Source organism: Oncorhynchus masou, chromosome 4, assembly GCF_036934945.1.
Source record: "Oncorhynchus masou masou isolate Uvic2021 chromosome 4, UVic_Omas_1.1, whole genome shotgun sequence".
Taxonomy (NCBI): domain Eukaryota; kingdom Metazoa; phylum Chordata; class Actinopteri; order Salmoniformes; family Salmonidae; genus Oncorhynchus; species Oncorhynchus masou.
In genome coordinates, this window is record NC_088215.1 from 14,261,328 (window position 1) to 14,279,997 (window position 18,670).

The following is an 18,670-nucleotide window of genomic DNA, read 5'->3' on the forward strand; positions in this document are numbered from 1 at the left end:
ATAACCATATCTCCACATTAAAACAATCCTTGCTGCTTTGTTCTGTGCAATCTGCAGCCTCCTAATTTCACTTGCTGATGCATTTCCCCAGACCACAGAACAGTAGTTCACCTGACTCTCAATTAATGCTTGTGTTATTTGCTTAAGAATCTTTCCCGGTAAATATTTATCTATCCTTCTGATCATGCATGCTGTTTTAAAATTTTCTTTACATAGATGAGTTATTTGAGACGACCATGATAAGCAGTTGTCTAGCTGCACTACTAGTAGTTTGGTTTCTGCCACTTCCTCAATTTGTACTCCCTTTTCATAGTGGAACAGGCCAACATAACTTTGGTTTTCTTGGTGTTTAAAACAAGTTTGTTCTGGCAAGCCCACTCCCTGATATTCTCCAAATCTCCTTGTAAAGCTTGCTGTACCTGTTGAACCGATTGTCTTGCTGTGTAAATTGTAGTATAATCTGCAAATATAATAGCTTGAGTTACAGATAAGGCATAAGGAAGGTCGTTGGTAAATATTATATAAAGAAGTGGCCCAAGGCAGCTGCCCTGCGGTATTCCACAGTTTAAAGCACGAGGGGAAGACAATTAACCATTGATAGAGGTGGACTGTTTCCTGTCAGTTAGATATGACTGTACCCAATTCAATGCTACCTCCTTAAGCACATAATGCATTCATTTCATCAAAATTATTTTATGATCCACTAAATCAAATGCTGCACTAAAATCTAAAAATAGTACACCCACAAATATACCATTATCCATAGCATTGAGCCGCTGGTCAGTCATGTCAACCAATGCAGTGGTAGTGGAATGGTTTTTGCGATAAGCATGCTGATTGGCTGTAAACAGATCATTATTTTCCATGTACTCCCATATTTGTCTACTCACAATACCCTCCAATATCTTATAGAGTGAAGGGAGTAGACTAACTGGTTGACTATTGGTAGGAGTAATGGGTTCTTTGCTGTCTTTCGGGATAGGACAGTTTCGCATGCTTCCATACATTTGCAAACATCCCTTTTTCCAGTGACCAATTAAATATGTATTTCAGTGGAGCTGCAATCTGGTTTGCAGCATAGCGAAGTAAAAAAATTGTCCATAAGATCATAACCTGTAGATTTACTATCGGGTACCATGTGTTAAGTAAGAGGTGAGCACTCGGGACATAGCTTGTCTCAACTGCCCTCTTCTCACTTTTGGTTTTAGACCGGCTTCATGCCAGCTGGGCAGACAAACAGCTCAGAGCGAAAGACACGTCAGAACTTTGTTTCAACTGAGAAATAGAAACCAAAACATTAAACAACTGTAACGTCAGTAATGTCCAATAATGACAAAATACCAACTTACAGTAAACATACAACAATACCCCTCAAGTGGAATGACGTAAAACCCTTGTGGTCAGGGAAGTAGATTAAAGGAAAGTGTGCCAGTAATGTCCAGTAATGTCCAGTAATGCCCAGTAATATCCAGTAATGCCCAGTAATGCCCAGTAATGCCCAGTAATGTCCAGTAATGTCCAGTAATGTCCAGTAATGCCCAGTAATGTCCAGTAATGTCCAGTAATGCCCAGTAATGCCCAGTAATGCCCAGTAATGTCCAGTAATGTCCAGTAATATCCAGTAATGCCCAGTAATGCCCAGTAATATCCAGTAATGCCCAATAGTATCCAGTAATATCCAGTAATGTCCAGTAACACCCAGTAATGTCCAGTAATGCCCAGTAATATCCAGTATTGTCCAGTAATATCCAGTAATGCCCAACACAGCACAACACAGTTTCAATCTGTGAAATAAAACCTAAACATAAAAAAACACATAATGATATACTTTACTATCATTAGCGGTAGGAGTTTTTCTTATTCACGAGACGTGACGAGGAAAAAACTCCAGGCTCTAGTTATAATTCATTAATATCCAGAGACCTAGTCGGGAAAATATCCTCAATAACTTATTCAATTTGACAGTAAAAGGAATGTTTTAGTCAGCATATTTTGATTGCTCGTGAAGAGATTCACCAGCTGAGGCCTCAAGGATCTGTTAGTTGGCATTGAGTTGACCGTAATAGCATAGTGATGTCACTCTCTTCCTCATCTCTCTGCTCCGGTCGCTCTGGTGTTCAGGCTGTTGTGTTTGCTTTGACAAACCCCTTCTACCACCCTGTGACATCACCCACCCTGAGGACAGAACACAGGTCCAGCTAGTAGGAGGAGATACAGACTGGGAAAGTCCACTCTTGGAGTCTCCTGAATATCTGTTGGATATTATAGACATAGTTGGATCATTCTCTCTCTTCTCTTTTCAGGGACGTCCTTCCCTTCACCCTGAATCTCCCAGAAGCCATTGCAGCCTCCAAGACTCAGAAGGACCTGGAGGAGGTGGCCCAACTCGGAGCAGGTACTACAGTAATAGAAGGGTAGAATGTGATCAACTCTATTTTCTTCTCTGCTTAAAGGGATAGTTTGGGATTCTGGCAATGAGGCCCTTTATCTACTTCCCCAGAATCAGATGAACTTGTGGATACCATTTATATGTATCTGCTAACTAGCATTAGCACAATGACTGGAAGTCGACAAAAACAGCCAGTCATTGCGCTAATTCTAGTTAGCAATTGCGCTAACGCAAATTAGCATTAGCTGGTGAAACTACTGGACACAGAGACATAAAAATGATATCCACATCAATTATCCGATAGTAAATTGATATAGAAGGAAACAGCATAATTGTATTTATTTATACATATATATCATATTGTTGAAGGCAATATATCCAAATGGGCTGTGTCTCCTTAAGTACATACATGCATAACGTACAAAAAAGCCCCCCATTCCACAGAGCGGCGTTTCTATGTGTACAGGTGCTGCGGCTACCAATACCGTCTATTAGCTTTATACGTTAGCTAACTCATGCTGACCGGTGCGGTCTGGTTTCATGGCAGGTTTAGTTAGTCACTCTATCATGATATTCTTAGTTTCCTTCTGTTGAAACTCCAGTGTGTGAGTCAGTTTCCTCCAGGCAGGCAGCATAACTCAGGGCTGAGGAGGAGGGTGTGGTGACTGGAGAATTATACACACAGGCACACACATCAGTCACAGGCTTACTCTGACCCCTCGTGTGTGTGTGTGTGTGTGTGTGTGTGTGTGTGTGTGTGTGTGTGTGTGTGTGTGTGCGTGTGTGCGCGTGTGTGTGTGTGTGAGAGAATCAGTCTACATGAGTATCTTTTCTTAGAATGCTGACACAATCATTTAGTGGAACTCTTTTCCAATAGATAGGTTCTATTTCAAATGGATATTTGTGTCTCTGTTATTTCCAAGGGAAGCAGACTTTGGCTCGGCTAAGTCATTTCAACTAACTACGAGGTCATGAAGTTTGTTCACTCACTACAGACACACTTTGTTGCAGTATACTCCATTACCGAAGGTTATGAATACATTACTGACACACAATTTAGCTCTGGGTACAGAGTCTGCCCAAGGCTCAGAAAGTAGTGGAGGAAGAAATGTCCTTTGAACTATCAGTAAATCTCTCTGCAGGTGATCCATCCAGGCTATTCCCTGTGGGGTCACTGCTAAACCCAGCCCAGGATGAGTGCACTCTGGGTGGGGTAAAGAGCAGGGAGAGGTTGCCTGTCTCAGTCTCGCTCCAGAGGTCATGTTTCTCAAGTGGGCATTTCATCAATACCACCGAGTTGTTTCCGTCCCTAGACTAGAGAGGTATGACGAGACCTTTGAAGCGGTGCCCGACATTGCTCCTTCGCTCTCTACCGTCCCAGATGTGTTGCTGTGCAGAGGGTGTGTGTGTGTTTGTGGAATTCAATGCATACAGAACGTGCTTCGCAGTCCTCTAAAGTAACTTATGGAATCATTTATAACAGTCTGTAGATTCTATTACATGAATGCCATTATTCTGTAAGTATTTCTTAGTGTGTGATTGTTTGTCTGGATGAGTTAGCACAGAGACTTGTGCACCAAGTGCCAGAAAACAATAGACTGATTCAGTGGATACAAGTGAAAAAACAGAAGAGACGATCATAACGGAAACCAATGTCCTGCATCGCAGCAGGAAACTCGGGCAAAGAGAAGGGAGGTGGAGGGCGATCAGGAAAGAGGAGGGCCTATACACTACTGTAGGCCTGTCCAGTGTGTAGACTCCTCCCACCAACCCTGTGGAATTAGCATGTGTGACTCCCTGTCCGTCTCTCTGTCTCTCTGGGTGTGTGTCTGTCAGGACAGCATTCTTGAATTAGTGCTGGGCGATGCAGGGCTGAGCTCACCACATTCTCCGCTGCCTCAGAAGAGCGTAGGATCACAGAGGAGCAGAGAGAAAGAAAGAGAGGGATATAAAAAGGTTGACTGCCTAACTACAGTGCTACTGGCACTATATTGTGGATGTGTCAGTGAACTGGAGGATAAAGTAAGTGGGAATGGGGTGTTGATGGTAGTTCCTGTGGGTGTTGATGGTAGTTCCTGTGGGTGTTGATTGTAGTTCCTGTGGGTGTTGATGGTAGTTCCTGTGGGTGTTGATGGTAGTTCCTGTGGGTGTTGATGGTAGTTCCTGTGGGTGTTGATGGTAGTTCCTGTGGGTGTTGATGGTAGTTCCTGTGGGTGTTGATGGTAGTTCCTGTGGGTGTTGATGGTAGTTCCTGTGGGTGTTGATGGTAGTTCCTGTGGGTGTTGATGGTAGTTCCTGTGGGTGTTGATGGTAGTTCCTGTGGGTGTTTATGGTAGTTCCTGTGGGTGTTGATGGTAGTTCCTGTGGGTGTTGATGGTAGTTCCTGTGGGTGTTGATGGTAGTTCCTGTGGGTGTTGATGGTAGTTCCTGTGGGTGTTGATGGTAGTTCCTGTGGGTGTTGATGGTAGTTCCTGTGGGTGTTGATGGTAGTTCCTGTGGGTGTTGATGGTAGTTCCTGTGGGTGTTTATGGTAGTTCCTGTGGGTGTTGATGGTAGTTCTTGTGGGTGTTGACGGTAGTTCTTGTGGGTGTTGATGGTAGTTCCTGTGGGTGTTGATGGTAGTTCCTGTGGGTGTTGATGGTAGTTCCTGTGGGTGTTTATGCATTTTTTGTGTGCGTTTGGGTCAAGGTTAGAGCTAGGCGGTTTGTAGGTTTCTGTGTATGACGGTAGATATGTGTCTGTGTATGAGGGTATGTATGTGTCTGTTTATGAGGGTATGTATGTGTCTGTTTATGAGGGTATGTATGTCTGTGTATGAGGGTATGTGTCTGTTTATGGGGGCATGTATGTCTGTGTATGTATGTATGTATGTGTCTGTTTATGAGGGCATGTATGTCTGTGTATGAGGGTATGTATGTATGTGTCTCTTTATGAGTGTATGAGTCTGTGTATGAAGGTAGGAAGGTGTCTGTCTGTGTGTTTGAATGATTACCATGACTTTGAGTGTTATTGGGTCAGGTTGTGGTTAGGCAGCTCTTGGAGGTTTTTCAATGTATACAGTGTGTGGACTCTGTTAATGATTCCCAATCTCTTCTCTCCTGTTAGGATTCTGGCACTCTGCTCTAGGCAGCCTGCGAAGGACAACCACTCCCTCTCGCCCTCCACCACAGCGCCCTGACAGAGACGGTGACATCCAGGGTGCAGAGAGGACACAAGAGAAACAGAGTGCGACTCGCCACAGCAGCGTTCCTCCAGCTCGTCCCCCTTCCTCCTCCTCCTCTCGCCTGGAGAGAAGCCAGTCCAACGGGGCTCTTTGCTTCGTCAATCCCCTCTTCCTCCAAACTCACCGGTGGCTTGAGGAAGACCCTCAGTCCTCTTCCTCCTCTCCTTCCCCCTACGCCACACACTCCACCCCCAGCCCGGGGACTACCGGTGGGACGTCTTCGGCCCCTGTCACGGACCCCAACGTGAAAAGGAAGTCACGCCCCCCTCGGCCCCCACCCCCCCGTTCCCTCCTATTCCCGCCCCCGTTCCCTCTCCCAGCGCCGCCAAGCTCCTCCTCCCCCCACCCCTCTTCCGCAGAAGCCCAAGAGCAGCATGCCCGAAAAGCCCACAGCCATTGTTGTCACCAGGCAACCACTGCAACCCTCATCCAATCAGAACCTTCGCCCGACCCCTCGCCCTCCCATGGGTGCCAGCCATTCCAAAAAGACGACCAGCAGCGCCGCCATCCCTGTGCCCCACCAACACCCTCAACACCCTCCTCCCCCACGCCCCAAAAAACCTGACATCGACGCCCACCGGTGCCACATCGCTCTTGATGATGAGACTATCGCCAAGGCTCTGTCCCGTGCCAAGCTTCCCCCGTGCCAGACACCGGCCATACCCGCTCCCTCCATAGTGGGAAATGGTGCTGGTAGCCCCCCCAGCCCTCCGGGTAAGACCCCCAGGCGAGAGGGACAGGAGGGGAGGCTGAGCGACATGTCCATTTCCACCTCTTCCTCAGATTCTCTGGACTACTCCCACCCTCCCCTCTCCCTCCCCGCCAGCCCCCCTCTCAGATTACGACATCACCTTGGCAACAACGAGGACAGCAGCGAGGACGAAGACCTCTGTGACGAAGAAGAGGAAGACTACGGCGTCAGCCTGGAGAACGACCTGGAACAGGGCCTCCGTCCTCCCTTCAAAGCCCGCCGGAGAGGGGTCGGAGTCGGGGTCAAAGTTGCGCTGAGCTTCCGGAAAGTTTCTGGAGTCTTCAGCACCTTCATGACCCCAGAAAGGCGAGCCGTGAGGAGGATAGCGGAGCTCTCCAGGGACAAGAGTTCCTACTTTGGATGCCTGGTTCAGGATTATATCAGTTTTGTACAGGAGAATAAGGGGTGTCATACGTCAGGCTTAGACCTCCTGCAGACCCTCAGACAGTTCATGACCCAGATGAAGGCCTACCTGACGCAGAGCTCCGAACTGGACCCGCCCATCGAATCCCTCATACCCGAGGATCAGATAGGTGAGTGTGTGTGTGTGTGTGTGTGTGGGGGGGGGGGGGTTGTCTTTATAGCCTACTGTACATATCATTGAAACTCCGACTACAAGGAAGCTGGTGTGTGGGTAGATACATACGTACTTCACATGAACGTCTGTATGAGTGATTTGCTCATGTTGGCTCTCTCTCCAACCACTTCAGCTCTAATAGGGAAGTAACATCTAAAAACTAGTTTCACAGTGACCTAATCCATATTTGCCGTGCTAAACTGTCAAGACTTAGCCTGTACATGACGAAAATCAGCCCAGCCATTTGAAGAACTCCCTATTAGTCCATGTTAAGACAGACTGGTTATAGAAACTAGTGTTGGGTTACGGAGATGCCAGTGAGATGCCAGTGAGATGCCAGTGAGATGCCAGTGTACCCTCCCTTCCCTACAGTCAGTTATTCCTGGCCTCTCGAGCTTGGCACAAATTCACACAGTGGTGCCAACTGCCAAGCTACATTTGTGGTTCAATTGGAATGGCAAAAATGCCAATTATCTCCCAACCTAAATCCATAAATGTCAGGGATTATTTTAATGTGGGACCAAATATGGTATGAACTTACTAGTGACAGAAAATAGGCCTAGTTAGAGAAGGAGGCTACAATACGTAGTCCTCATTTTGACGACACTGAGCTGAAGCAAGCAAGTGCTAATGTTTGACAATGAAATTGTGATGGAGGCTGACTTAGTCTCTCTCTCTCTCTCTCTCTCTCTCTCTCTCTCTCTCTCTCTCTCTCTCTCAGCTTAGGGGTCTAGAAACAGAAAACTTAGGTCATGGGGCAGACGACTGTATAATATAAACCAATGTCTTACAGAGATTATCTTCCTAGAAGTATGCAAGGTAATAAACACAACGATAAAAGACTACCAATGCTCTCGACAGGCCTATGCATGCATTTACTAAACCAGGCACAGTAACATTCTACCACCCAAAGGACAGTAACATAGGCTAGGATGTTCCGTGTTTGCCACCAGATACAATGTTTACAAGGTTTAGTCTCGACTTGTAACACCAAGTGGATTCCTGTATAGACAGACAGACTGGCGTAATGGTCAAAGACGCAGGCTATGGAAGGCTTTCAGGAATAGAGAAGTGAAGCTTGGACCGTGCTCCCCTACACTCACTGTTGACATACTATGTCATTTAAAAGTCCAAACTGGATCAATTTACTAGTAATTGAGGTAAGGGGGGGGGGGGTAGAGTTTTACTGGTAATTGAGGTAAAGAGTGAGCATGGGGGTAGAGTAACCAAGTGTGTGTTTATAAAGGGAACCAGAAAAAGACTGTCAACACACACAGACGCCCACCGACACACATACACATACAACATACAGGTTGGTTTTACTATCCAAGTGGGGACCAAAAAATTTATTCTCATTCAAAATCTTATTTTAACCCTAACCCCACCCCTTAACCCTAAAACTAAACCTAACCCTAACTCTATAGCCAGTTTGTGCTGTTCTGTGAAGAGAATAGTACACAGCATTGTACCAGATCTTCAGTTTCTTGGCAATTTCTAGACTGACAAGTTTCAGAAGAAAGTTCTTTGTTTCTGGCCATTCTGAGCCTGTAATCGAACCACAAATGCTGATGCTCCAGATACTCAACTAGTCTAAAGAAAGCCAGTTTTATTGCTTCTTTAATCAGGACAACAGTTTTCAGCGGTGCTAACATAATGGCTATAGGGTTTTCTAATGATCAATTAGCCTTTTAAAATTGTAAACTTGGATTAGCTAACACAACGTGCCATTGGAACACAGGAGTGATGGTTGCTGATAATGGGCCTCTGTACGCCTATGTAGATAATCCATAAAATATCTGTCGTTTCTAGCTACAATAGTCATTTACAACATTAACAATGTCTACACTGTATTTTTGATCAATTTGATGTTATTTTAATTGACAAAAAAATTGCGTTTTTCAAAAACAATGACATTTCTAAGTGACCCCAAACTTTTGAACGGTAGTGTAGGTCATAAGGCCTTTCCACAAATAGAAGAATGAGTCAGATTTTTCACCTGAGTTATAAATGGGAAGCATCAAGTTGGCGTTTCCACTCACTACAAAATATGGTGATCAGAAGAAGCCGAGTGGTCGGCAGTGGGAGAAGATAACACCAGATGGATTTTGGCCGACAAATTTTATAATCGATGAAACATTTGATCTCCATACAGTTTTCTGTTTCCAAAACTAGAATCTGTAACAAACAGAGTGGACTGCGTTTTGTAGACTTTACCTTTTGCTAAAGTTGTAAAATAAGTTGTTGTTTAGAAGGAGTGCAAGGGTGAATTTGAGTTATTGCACACACGCACTTCACGGAGTAGGCGTTCCTTAACGGAAATATGCAAATAAATACTAGAATGCGCCAATAGGATCTCACTAGCTCATGCTTGGCTCTGCCCACCTCCCTTGCTTGTTCTGCACACTATGATGGATTTGCTCCTATTGGAAACGACAGGCTCTGGTCTATCTTGAGTTGGTTATAAAAATCTTTGGCCTTTCATTGAGGGCCTCGTTATACCCTAACACAGTGGTGTCAAGAATCTCCTGGTTCACAGGCCACACCAGGCCTGCAAGTCACATTATGCTGGCTTGCAAAGTGATGTGTAATTCCTATTGGAATCCAGCCAGAGTTAGGATTTCCAACAAGTGGAATTGTTAATCACCTGTAACCTGCATTCAGAATGACTGCTAGGGTTGGGAAGACTGCATATTGAGACTACCTCAATCATCTAAACTGGAACAACCATCTCAGTAACGGGTGCAATAAATCCAACAGATTAGATATTTAGAAAACAGTAGGTTATTTATCTTTGTGTAGCAGAAGATGTATCAACCAATCAATGTACATGCAAAAACACAGATATTACAGTAAAACAAACCATTCTGAAAATCTCCCTTCAAAAGAGCATGCTGGGAAATAGTATATTATTATTTCTTGTATTTTTATTTATTTATACCTTTATTTTGACAGAGTCAATGCTGAGACCAAGGCCTCTCTTCCAGATGAGCCCTGTATAGCACCACAATACACATCAGAATACAATAAACACAATAGACCACATATTCTTATACACAATAACATATGTGTTATTATACACAACAATACACCAAAAGAAAATAACTAGACACATTCTTCAGTATAAAGGTCCCCTAACAACCATCTGAGATGCCCTAGAGGCACCAATTCCACCCATTTTAAAGTGCATTGTAGTTCATTCTACCTAACTGTCTAGACGCCAAAGGATTCCCCAGAGTTAACCAACCCTGTGAACGGCTAACTTGTCATTTTAAATCGTAACAGTGATGAAAGTCGGCTGGTTCTATGTAGAACCCTTCTTGTCTTCAAAATAATCATCAAATAACCCTTTTACCCAAACCAGTAAAGGATGTTAAATGTCCTAGATAGAACCATTTGCCTAACAAAGGACCCTTGTCTTCCAAAAAGGGTTCTTCTGATCCAACTGGTTCTTGGTAGAACCCTATCTCTCCACAAATAACCTTTTTGGAACTTTTTTTCTAAGGGGTGTAGCCCATTGTAAAGGCTAACAGAGGAGGTATAGCAACATAACAAACATTGCCCAACATACAAAGGAGTCAAGGCCAGTCCTGAGAGGAGACAGGAAACCAGCAGTAAGGAAGTGTAGAGGGACGTGTGTGTGTGTGTTTACTTCATGTTTCTGAACTATTAACCTGTGTGTGTTTATCCAGCTCTCGAGTCCATGTTAATATTCTACTTACCTCTCCATGTATTCAGAATCATATTTAATTTATTAGTCGTAGCCGACAGTAAAACACTACCCAGTTTTTACCTTGGTTGACATTGCTTTGCTAAACTGGCTCATTTACATATAGGAATTTAGTGCTGTGTAGTCTGTAGGGAGTGGGGAGTTTTCTAACATTACACTTCCCCAAACCTCCCTCCCTCTCCTTTCTTTCTTTCTTTCTTTCTTTCTTTCTTTCTCTCTCTGTGTACTCCTCTCTCTCTCTCTCTCTGTGTACTCCTCTCTCTCTCTCTCGCTCTCTCTCGCTCTGTTTTCCTGGAAAACCCAGCATTGCTCATGTCAAACACCAAAAAGCTGTCCTCCTCCTCTAGACTTTTGCTACTCTCAGGTTTTCCACACAATAGGCCACTAGATTCATTTGGATGAAGGCTTTGCATGATAAAGTGGCAGTAACAAATGAAAATGTATACAAATGTTGATGATGTTATAACATGAGAATAACCAGTTGAAATAATAGAGACGATTAAAACTAAGGTTCTGTACCCAGCTGCCGGCTACAGTTCACGGGCTCTGTCACCGCTAGTTAACCAACAGCAATGACTATTTGCTTGACACTGATTGTATACAGTTTGTGATCAGATGAAAAATAATAGAATAGGCTACGTGATGGATGGAGGCTATTGTTTTATCCAACTGTGTAGTTTGTGTTCAAGCATGTATTATTCTCCTGAGGATCTTGGGGTGATGTCCATTAGTGTGCAGGTTCAGCTATGGTTATGGCTGGGTTACGTTTTAGGGCGAGGCAGTGGAAGTAGCTCTTCACAGCGTACGCGCACCATTGTACAATAAAATGCCATTGCATGGTCAAACTGCATCTGGGTCAGTTGAGTTTTTCAATGGTTGTGGATGGTATTTATTGTACTGCATGACGTTTTACAGCTTTTACGTTTACCGTTTCATTGCGAAATTTTCAGTTGCGTGAGATTTATCCCTCTAAAAAGTTTTAAACGCAAAGCTCTTACGTAACGGAGAGTTTTACCACATCCTCCTAATTGTGTGAAACATTGATCGAACTCCAAAAAGACGAAGAAAGCCCTGCACACAGCAGTGTGTCTTGATTCAGTTTAGGTTACAAGCCAGTGTGGGGAAGCAGTCACTAACTCCCAATGTGTCTGTGTTTTATCTCTAGACTCTGTCCTGGAGAAGGCCATGCACAAATGTGTGTTGAAGCCGCTGAAGGGCGTAGTGGAAGTGGCCCTGCACGACTTCCAGGTGAGCTTTGTCTTCAATTGCAGCACCTGAAAGTTAGTAGAACGTTAGTCAAGGAGCTCATGTCTTTTAACAGGATATATTTTATATGCAGTGTTTACACTAAGGAGAATCCTGAAGTTGATGTCATCATAACCACAGGTCTGAGAGGTTCTCCCATTCTAGTAATTACATTTCTATGATAGAAATATAATAAATAGAAGGAACAATGATCATAGAAATATAATGAATAGATGGCGATCATGACCATGAAGATGATTCATAACCTTGTTTGTGTAGTAATTCTATATCTATAATCACAACCTTGACCTTCCTCTCTCAACTCTCCCATTTAAGCACTGGGGCTTTGTCACTTCTAATAACAACATTTCTACGGTCATAACCTTCTCCTTCCTCTCCTCCTAGGTGAGCAGTGGAGGCTGGCAGCAGCTGAGGGAGAACCTGGCCCTGGCTAAGACCCGGAGGCCCCAGGACCTGGGTGTGGACGGGGCTGTGCCCCCTGACCCCATGGCCATCGAGAAGATCCGCCACAAGTTCCACAACATGAGGAAGATGTACTCTCCGGATAAGAAGGTGTCGCTGCTGCTCCGAGTGTGTAAACTCATCTACACCATCATGCAGGATAACTCAGGTAGGTGGGATGGGTGTAGAATGTGTTTTGGGAGGGAGGGTACATGTACAGTCATGGTCATTTGAGAATGACACAAATATACATTTTCACAAAGTCTGCTGCTTCAGTGTCTTTAGATATTTTTGTCAGATGTTACTATGGAATACTGAAGTATAATTACAAGCATTTCATAAGTGTCAAAGGCTTTTATTGACAATTACATGAAGTTGATGCAAAGTGTCAATATTTGCAGTGTTGACCCTTCTTTTTCAAGACCTCTGCAATCCGCCCTGGCATGCTGTCAATTAACTTCTGGGCCACATCCTGACTGATGGCAGCCCATTCTTGCATATTCAATGCTTGGAGTTTGTCAGAATTTGTGGGTTTTTGTTTGTCCACCCGCCTCTTGAGGATTGACCACAAGTTCTAAATGGGATTAAGGGTCTGGGTAGTTTCCTGGCCATGGACCCAAAATATCGATGTTTTGTTCCCAGAGCCACTTAGTTATCACTTTTGCCTCATGGCAAGGTGCTCCATCATGCTGGAAAAGGCATTGTTAATCACCAAATTGTTTCTGGATGGTTGGGAGAAGTTGCTCTCGGAGGATGTGTTGGTACCATTCTTTATTCATGGCTGTGTTCTTAGGCAAAATTGTAAGTGAGCCCACTCCCTTGGGTGAGAAGCAACCCCACACATGAATGGTCTCAGGATGCTTTACTGTTGGCATGACACAGGACTGATGTTAGCGCTCACCTTATCTTCTCCGGACAAGCTTTTTTCCGGATGCCCCAAACAATCGGAAAGGGGATTCATCAGAGAAAATGGCTTTACCCCAGTCCTCAGCAGTCCAATCCCTGTACCTTTTGCAGAATATCAGTCTGTCCCTGATGTTTTTCCTGGAGAGATGTGGCTTCTTTGCTGCCGTTCTTGACACCAGGCCATCCTCTAAAAGTCTTTGCCTCACTGTGCGTGCAGATGCACTCACACCTGCCTGCTGCCATTCCTGAGCAAGCTCTGTACTGGTGGTGCCCCGATCCCGCAGCTGAATCAACTTTAGGAGACGGTCCTGGCGCTTGCTGGACTTTCTTGGGCGCCCTGAAGCCTTCATCACAACAATTGAACCGCTCTCCTTGAAGTTCTTGATGATCCGATAAATGGTTGATTTAGGTGCAATCTTACTGGAAGCAATATCCTTGCCTGTGAAGCCCTTTTTTTCAGGTAATTTGCTTGGCAAAGAGGGACTTTGCAATTAATTGCAATTCATCTGATCACTCTTCATAACATTCTGGAGTATATGCAAATTGCCATCATACAAACTGAGGTAGCAGACTTTGTGAAAATTTATATTTGTGTCATTCTCAATTCTTTTGGCCACGACTGTGCAGAGAGTGTGGATGAGTTCCACATATTTGTCTATAGTGTATCTGGTTGTGTATTACACACGATTGGGATCAATTCCATTTAAAGTCAGTAAAGTCAGGAAGGAAACTAAAAAGCACTTTTTCTTAATTATTTTGTTTGATAAAACTTTTTTTTGAAATTCTATTGACCCCCAACCTTGTTTTATCTGCATGCTTCTGAGTATGTGTGTGTTTTCATCTGACCACAACTTTCCTATACCTCACCTTGCCTTTCCCCTTTGTACAGGGAGGATGACTTCCTGCCCATGCTGGCCTACGTCCTGGCCCATTGTGACATCTCTCTCTCTCTCTCTGTCTCGTCTCATCTCTTCTTTCTCTCTCCTCTGACGCTCTCTCCCTCTCTCCTCTCTTTTTTTCTTTCTCTCTCCATCTCTCTACTCTCTCTCCCCTCTCTCTCTCGCTTTCTTGTCTCATCTCTTTTTTTCTTTCTCCTCTCTCAATTCCCTTCCATTCAATTTGCTTTATTGGCATGATGTAACAATGTACATATTGCCAAAGCTTACTTTGGAGATTTACAGTATTAACATAATAATAATAATAATCTGTCTCTCTCAGGGAGGATGTACGGAGCAGATGACTTCCTACCGATGCTGACCTATGTCCTGGCCCAGTGTGACATGCCTCAGCTGGACACTGAGATCCTCTACATGATGGAGCTGCTGGACCCCTCACTGCTGCATGGAGAGGGTAGGTCTCCCATCACGTCATGAAACTGGATTCAATACCACAGTATACAGTTTGCGATATAGTCGCGTATAAACCAGAATGTATTCTTCACCAACATGCAAACCGTATACGTCATTTTCTACCTCGTATGGCCTCGTTGACACATTAACACGACCACAGTCAAACCCACAGCATGCCCATATTGACGTGTACTATATTTCTCTTCCTGGGTCTCCTCCTTCCCTGCCTGCTCTCCCCTTCTCCCCAACCCTCCCTCTCCCAGGTGGCTACTACCTGACCAGTGCGTACGGGGCCATGGCTCTCATCAAGAACTTCCAGGAGGAACAGGCAGCCAGGGTCCTCAGCTCAGAGGCCAGAGACACCCTGCACCAGTGGCACCGCCGACGCACCGCCCAGCGCACGGCACCCTCCGTGGACGACTTCCAGGTATCGCCCTGAACCCCATCTGACCCCCAGGCAGTGAGTTTGAAAGAACGCCCCCCTAAAATGCCTTCCCCGAGACAGGGGAGACAATCTGCATGGCTCCAGTGTGAAGTTTCCCTTAAGTACAGATCTAGGATCAGCTTTCTTTCCCCCAATCCTAACCTTAACCATTAGTGGGAGGAAATGCAAAACTGACCCAAGATTAGCGTCAAGGGGCAACTTCACTCAACACCAATCTGCATGAGAAGCGCCGGTGATGACATGCCGAGACTATCCCTCTACATCTGGATCTGTATTCAAAAATGATCTGGAACTATGAAGACACTTTTGGAAGAAAAAAATGTGTTTTTGATTTCCGGGTTAGGGACGGTCAAGAAGGGAGTGATATTGAGAAGGAAGCTGAAAGGTAGATGAGAGAGGACTAATCTAATGCATGTGATTGTGTACTAATGACGCGTTGTCTTGGTTTCCTCTGTTCGCTCTATCTTCCTGTAAAGGCCATACAAAGAATAGAGGCTATAGAGCCGTATCAGCGCTCCTTCACCTTTCTCCCTGTGTGTCTTCAAAAAAACAAAAACATTCCTGTGTATTTGTGTCTCAGTTCTGATCCTGCATGAGCACCTGCATATAACTGATATCCGTGTTCTCTGTCTCTCTTTGTGTCATTTTCTCCCATGTGTTTTTGCATGAGTATATTTTATATCTGTTTTGCATGTTTGCATAAATGTATTTTTGTATGAATGATACCTGTATCACATTCCTTGTATCCCTTCTCCTTCAGAACTACCTGCGAGTCGCCTTACAAGAAGTCAACAGCGGCTGCACAGCCAAAACCCTCCTCGTCCACCCGTACTCCACCACCGAAGAAGTATGCTCGCTCTGCGCCTACAAGTTCAATGTTCATGACCCCGAGAACCACGCCCTCTTTCTCATCACTGAGGCAACCAGTCAGCAGCTAGCCCCGGACACACACCCCCAGCGAATCAAAGCGGAGATACACAGCCACCCAAACTCGCAACCCTTCCATTTTGTCTATCGCAGAGTGCCCAACCTTAACTTGTGTATACCAGCTATCCCAGCTAACCAGCACAATGGCAACTGCCTAGCCAATTGGATGAATTAAACTGAATGAAAAAGAAATAAAACGTTATTGATCCCTAGAGGGGACATTGGATTTTTCACTAGTGTACAAACGCATACAGGGACAGACTCATACATCAGAACACATAGACCTGAGAGAGCACTGATGGATGGTGGAACAAGTACAATACCTGACTGCTGAGATTGAGGCAGTCCTAATATGGACCCCACGCGGGTATGATGGAGTGATACTGAATGGTGATACTGGGGATGTCCTAATATGGACGTGTATCCATAGAATGGTAGTGAATGGCGGAAATTGAAAAATTGCACTGTATGTTTCAACTATAGGGTCAGTGAATGTTGCTGTGTGTTGTGAAGGGATCCTAGACTACTCAATGGAAAAAGTAGTTTCTATTCTTCTTAAAAGGAGACAGAAAGAGGAAGCAGGTAGGGAGAGAAATGTCTGGTGTCTGCATGCATTTCACTCGCTTTTTAGGGATACGGCACGTGAGTGTCAGGAATTGGTTGGTCAAGTCCAGTGTGGAGTCAGCTAGTGACCACTCTGCAGAGCTGACTCCAGGGCAAGATTCATGACAATAAACACCAAGCTACATTTAGCATGCTTGAAATTTAAAGGCTATTTCTGATTGAGCCGACAAATGCAATTTACGGTGAATGCAGTCTCCATAAACGTGGGAACATTGCCATTAAATGTAAATTGTGCTATAACTTTCAACTTCAGCGATTATGGATTGAATCGAGCCACCCCACTGGGCACAAACTGGTTGAATCAATGTTGTTTCCACGTTATTTTAAAACGAAAAAAATACGTTGAAACAACGTGGATAGACAACAAATTGACGTCTGGGCCCAGTTGTCCTGGTGGGATGTGTGAAGAAACTAAACAGATGCTTTGACAAGGTTGGCTGGACTTTTCATGTGGATTTGGCGACCCCTATAAGATATTTGCAGAATGGCTTGCAGCAGTATGGACATCATGTCAACTTGCGTACTCTTAAATCTACAACCTAACTGCCATTTGCAACGCCATTATATTCAAACAAAAGCAGAAAAAAACACACTGCTCTTGCTGGTTTTACTTGTATTGAATTATTATGCTTTAATAAGAGCAAGAGCAATGTGCAGGTTTCTCTTTTCTTCGAGGTTATCATATTCCCCTTGCACCTGCAACCAGATAACTCAGATGTGCGAGTGCTTTTTTTGAAATAAGAAATGCAATTATATCAAATTATATAACTGTATATATTTTTTCCTGTAGCATTTTGTATGATTATTTTGCTGTAGTTGCTGGTCAACTGTAGACAACGTAAAAGTGTAGATTGTGTTTTTATAGGAAAATGCTATTTTATTTGGATTGAAAACGTAACCAGTGTGTTCCTGAGATCATTTCCCCCACATGTCGTTCGATTATATGCCAGTAAATTAAACCAATAAATATTTTGGAGACAGAATCTGAATTGACTCAACTAAACTTTTGTCTATATCAACTGCCTCAGCAAATGGGAATGACTGTATTCAAAGTTGTACTAGAAAGTTGAAATTGTATTGGTTGACGGGAATATACTATATTTGTTTCTGTCTGTTATCTATAGGGGTCACTGGCTGATTCCTTATCAGCTATTGAGAAGAAATGACAATCTAAACTAATTTCCCCTTGAGGATGACTAAAGTACAATCGCATCTCAGTCAGTTTTATTGTGTATTACTCAGAGGTTGGTGATCTCTAAGAAGAAAACGGTCAACAGTTTTATTGAGATACGTATTGTACAGTCAGTTGATATAATGGTAATTATTCGGTTACAACATAACCATTTCTAACCATTGTGATACTGTGATTGCTAACACCTGTATGATTTTTCCATCACTGTTTTGACAAGTAGAAAAGGATGAGTAGTGTGTTCGATTAATATTATGACACTTAATGCAATGCTTAAAACACTACTGCTAAACCAACCAAACTGTCTTTTCGATCTTGTATATGTTCTGGGGGATATTTTGTATTTATTTTTTGAACTTTTATGCAAAGAAAGTTGATGAAATGATGGGGGGGTTAAAATACACGAGATGGTGTTGGGTGTCCTCTCCCAAAAGCCCTGTAGTAGCCTTTCTTTGACTATTGCACCCATTACAACTAAAATTCCCCATTATGGTGTTCTTTTGTTGACCTTAGTGACCATTTGTTGTCATGTTGGACTAAAGTAGGAATGAATATACTTTAATAAGAAATACGATGCGTTTTCAAATGTTACTCTACAAACAGTTACGGTCTTTTTTTCTTTGAATAAAAACACCACAATGTAATCCATTTTAGCAGTTTTATTTGTCGATGACATTTAGCAAATCACAAATGTGAAACATGAAATGCAGAAATTAGTATTTGTGTAAAAATATCCATGATATAAACAAGAGTCGTTAAAGCTCGATCGGACACAGTGTTCTCCTCCTGGGTGCATTCAGTGGGGTTTGCGCCCTTTACGCATGAATCTCCTCTCTGTTCTTTTGCATGTTTTCGA

General features: G+C 43.7%; 1 protein-coding gene across 1 annotated transcript in view; it reads left to right on the plus strand.

Moving 5' to 3' along the window:
• Window positions 1-18,458, plus strand: part of LOC135524189 (ras and Rab interactor 2-like) — a 55,688-nt gene extending 37,230 nt beyond the window's left edge. The window contains 8 exon segments of the mRNA XM_064951500.1: window positions 2,304-2,395; window positions 5,495-6,099; window positions 6,101-6,896; window positions 11,833-11,915; window positions 12,318-12,543; window positions 14,499-14,630; window positions 14,893-15,056; window positions 15,835-18,458. Of these exon segments, the coding sequence (XP_064807572.1) occupies window positions 2,304-2,395; window positions 5,495-6,099; window positions 6,101-6,896; window positions 11,833-11,915; window positions 12,318-12,543; window positions 14,499-14,630; window positions 14,893-15,056; window positions 15,835-16,176 (2,440 nt within the window). The 3' untranslated portion in view covers window positions 16,177-18,458.
• The last annotated feature ends 212 nt before the right edge of the window (window positions 18,459-18,670 follow it).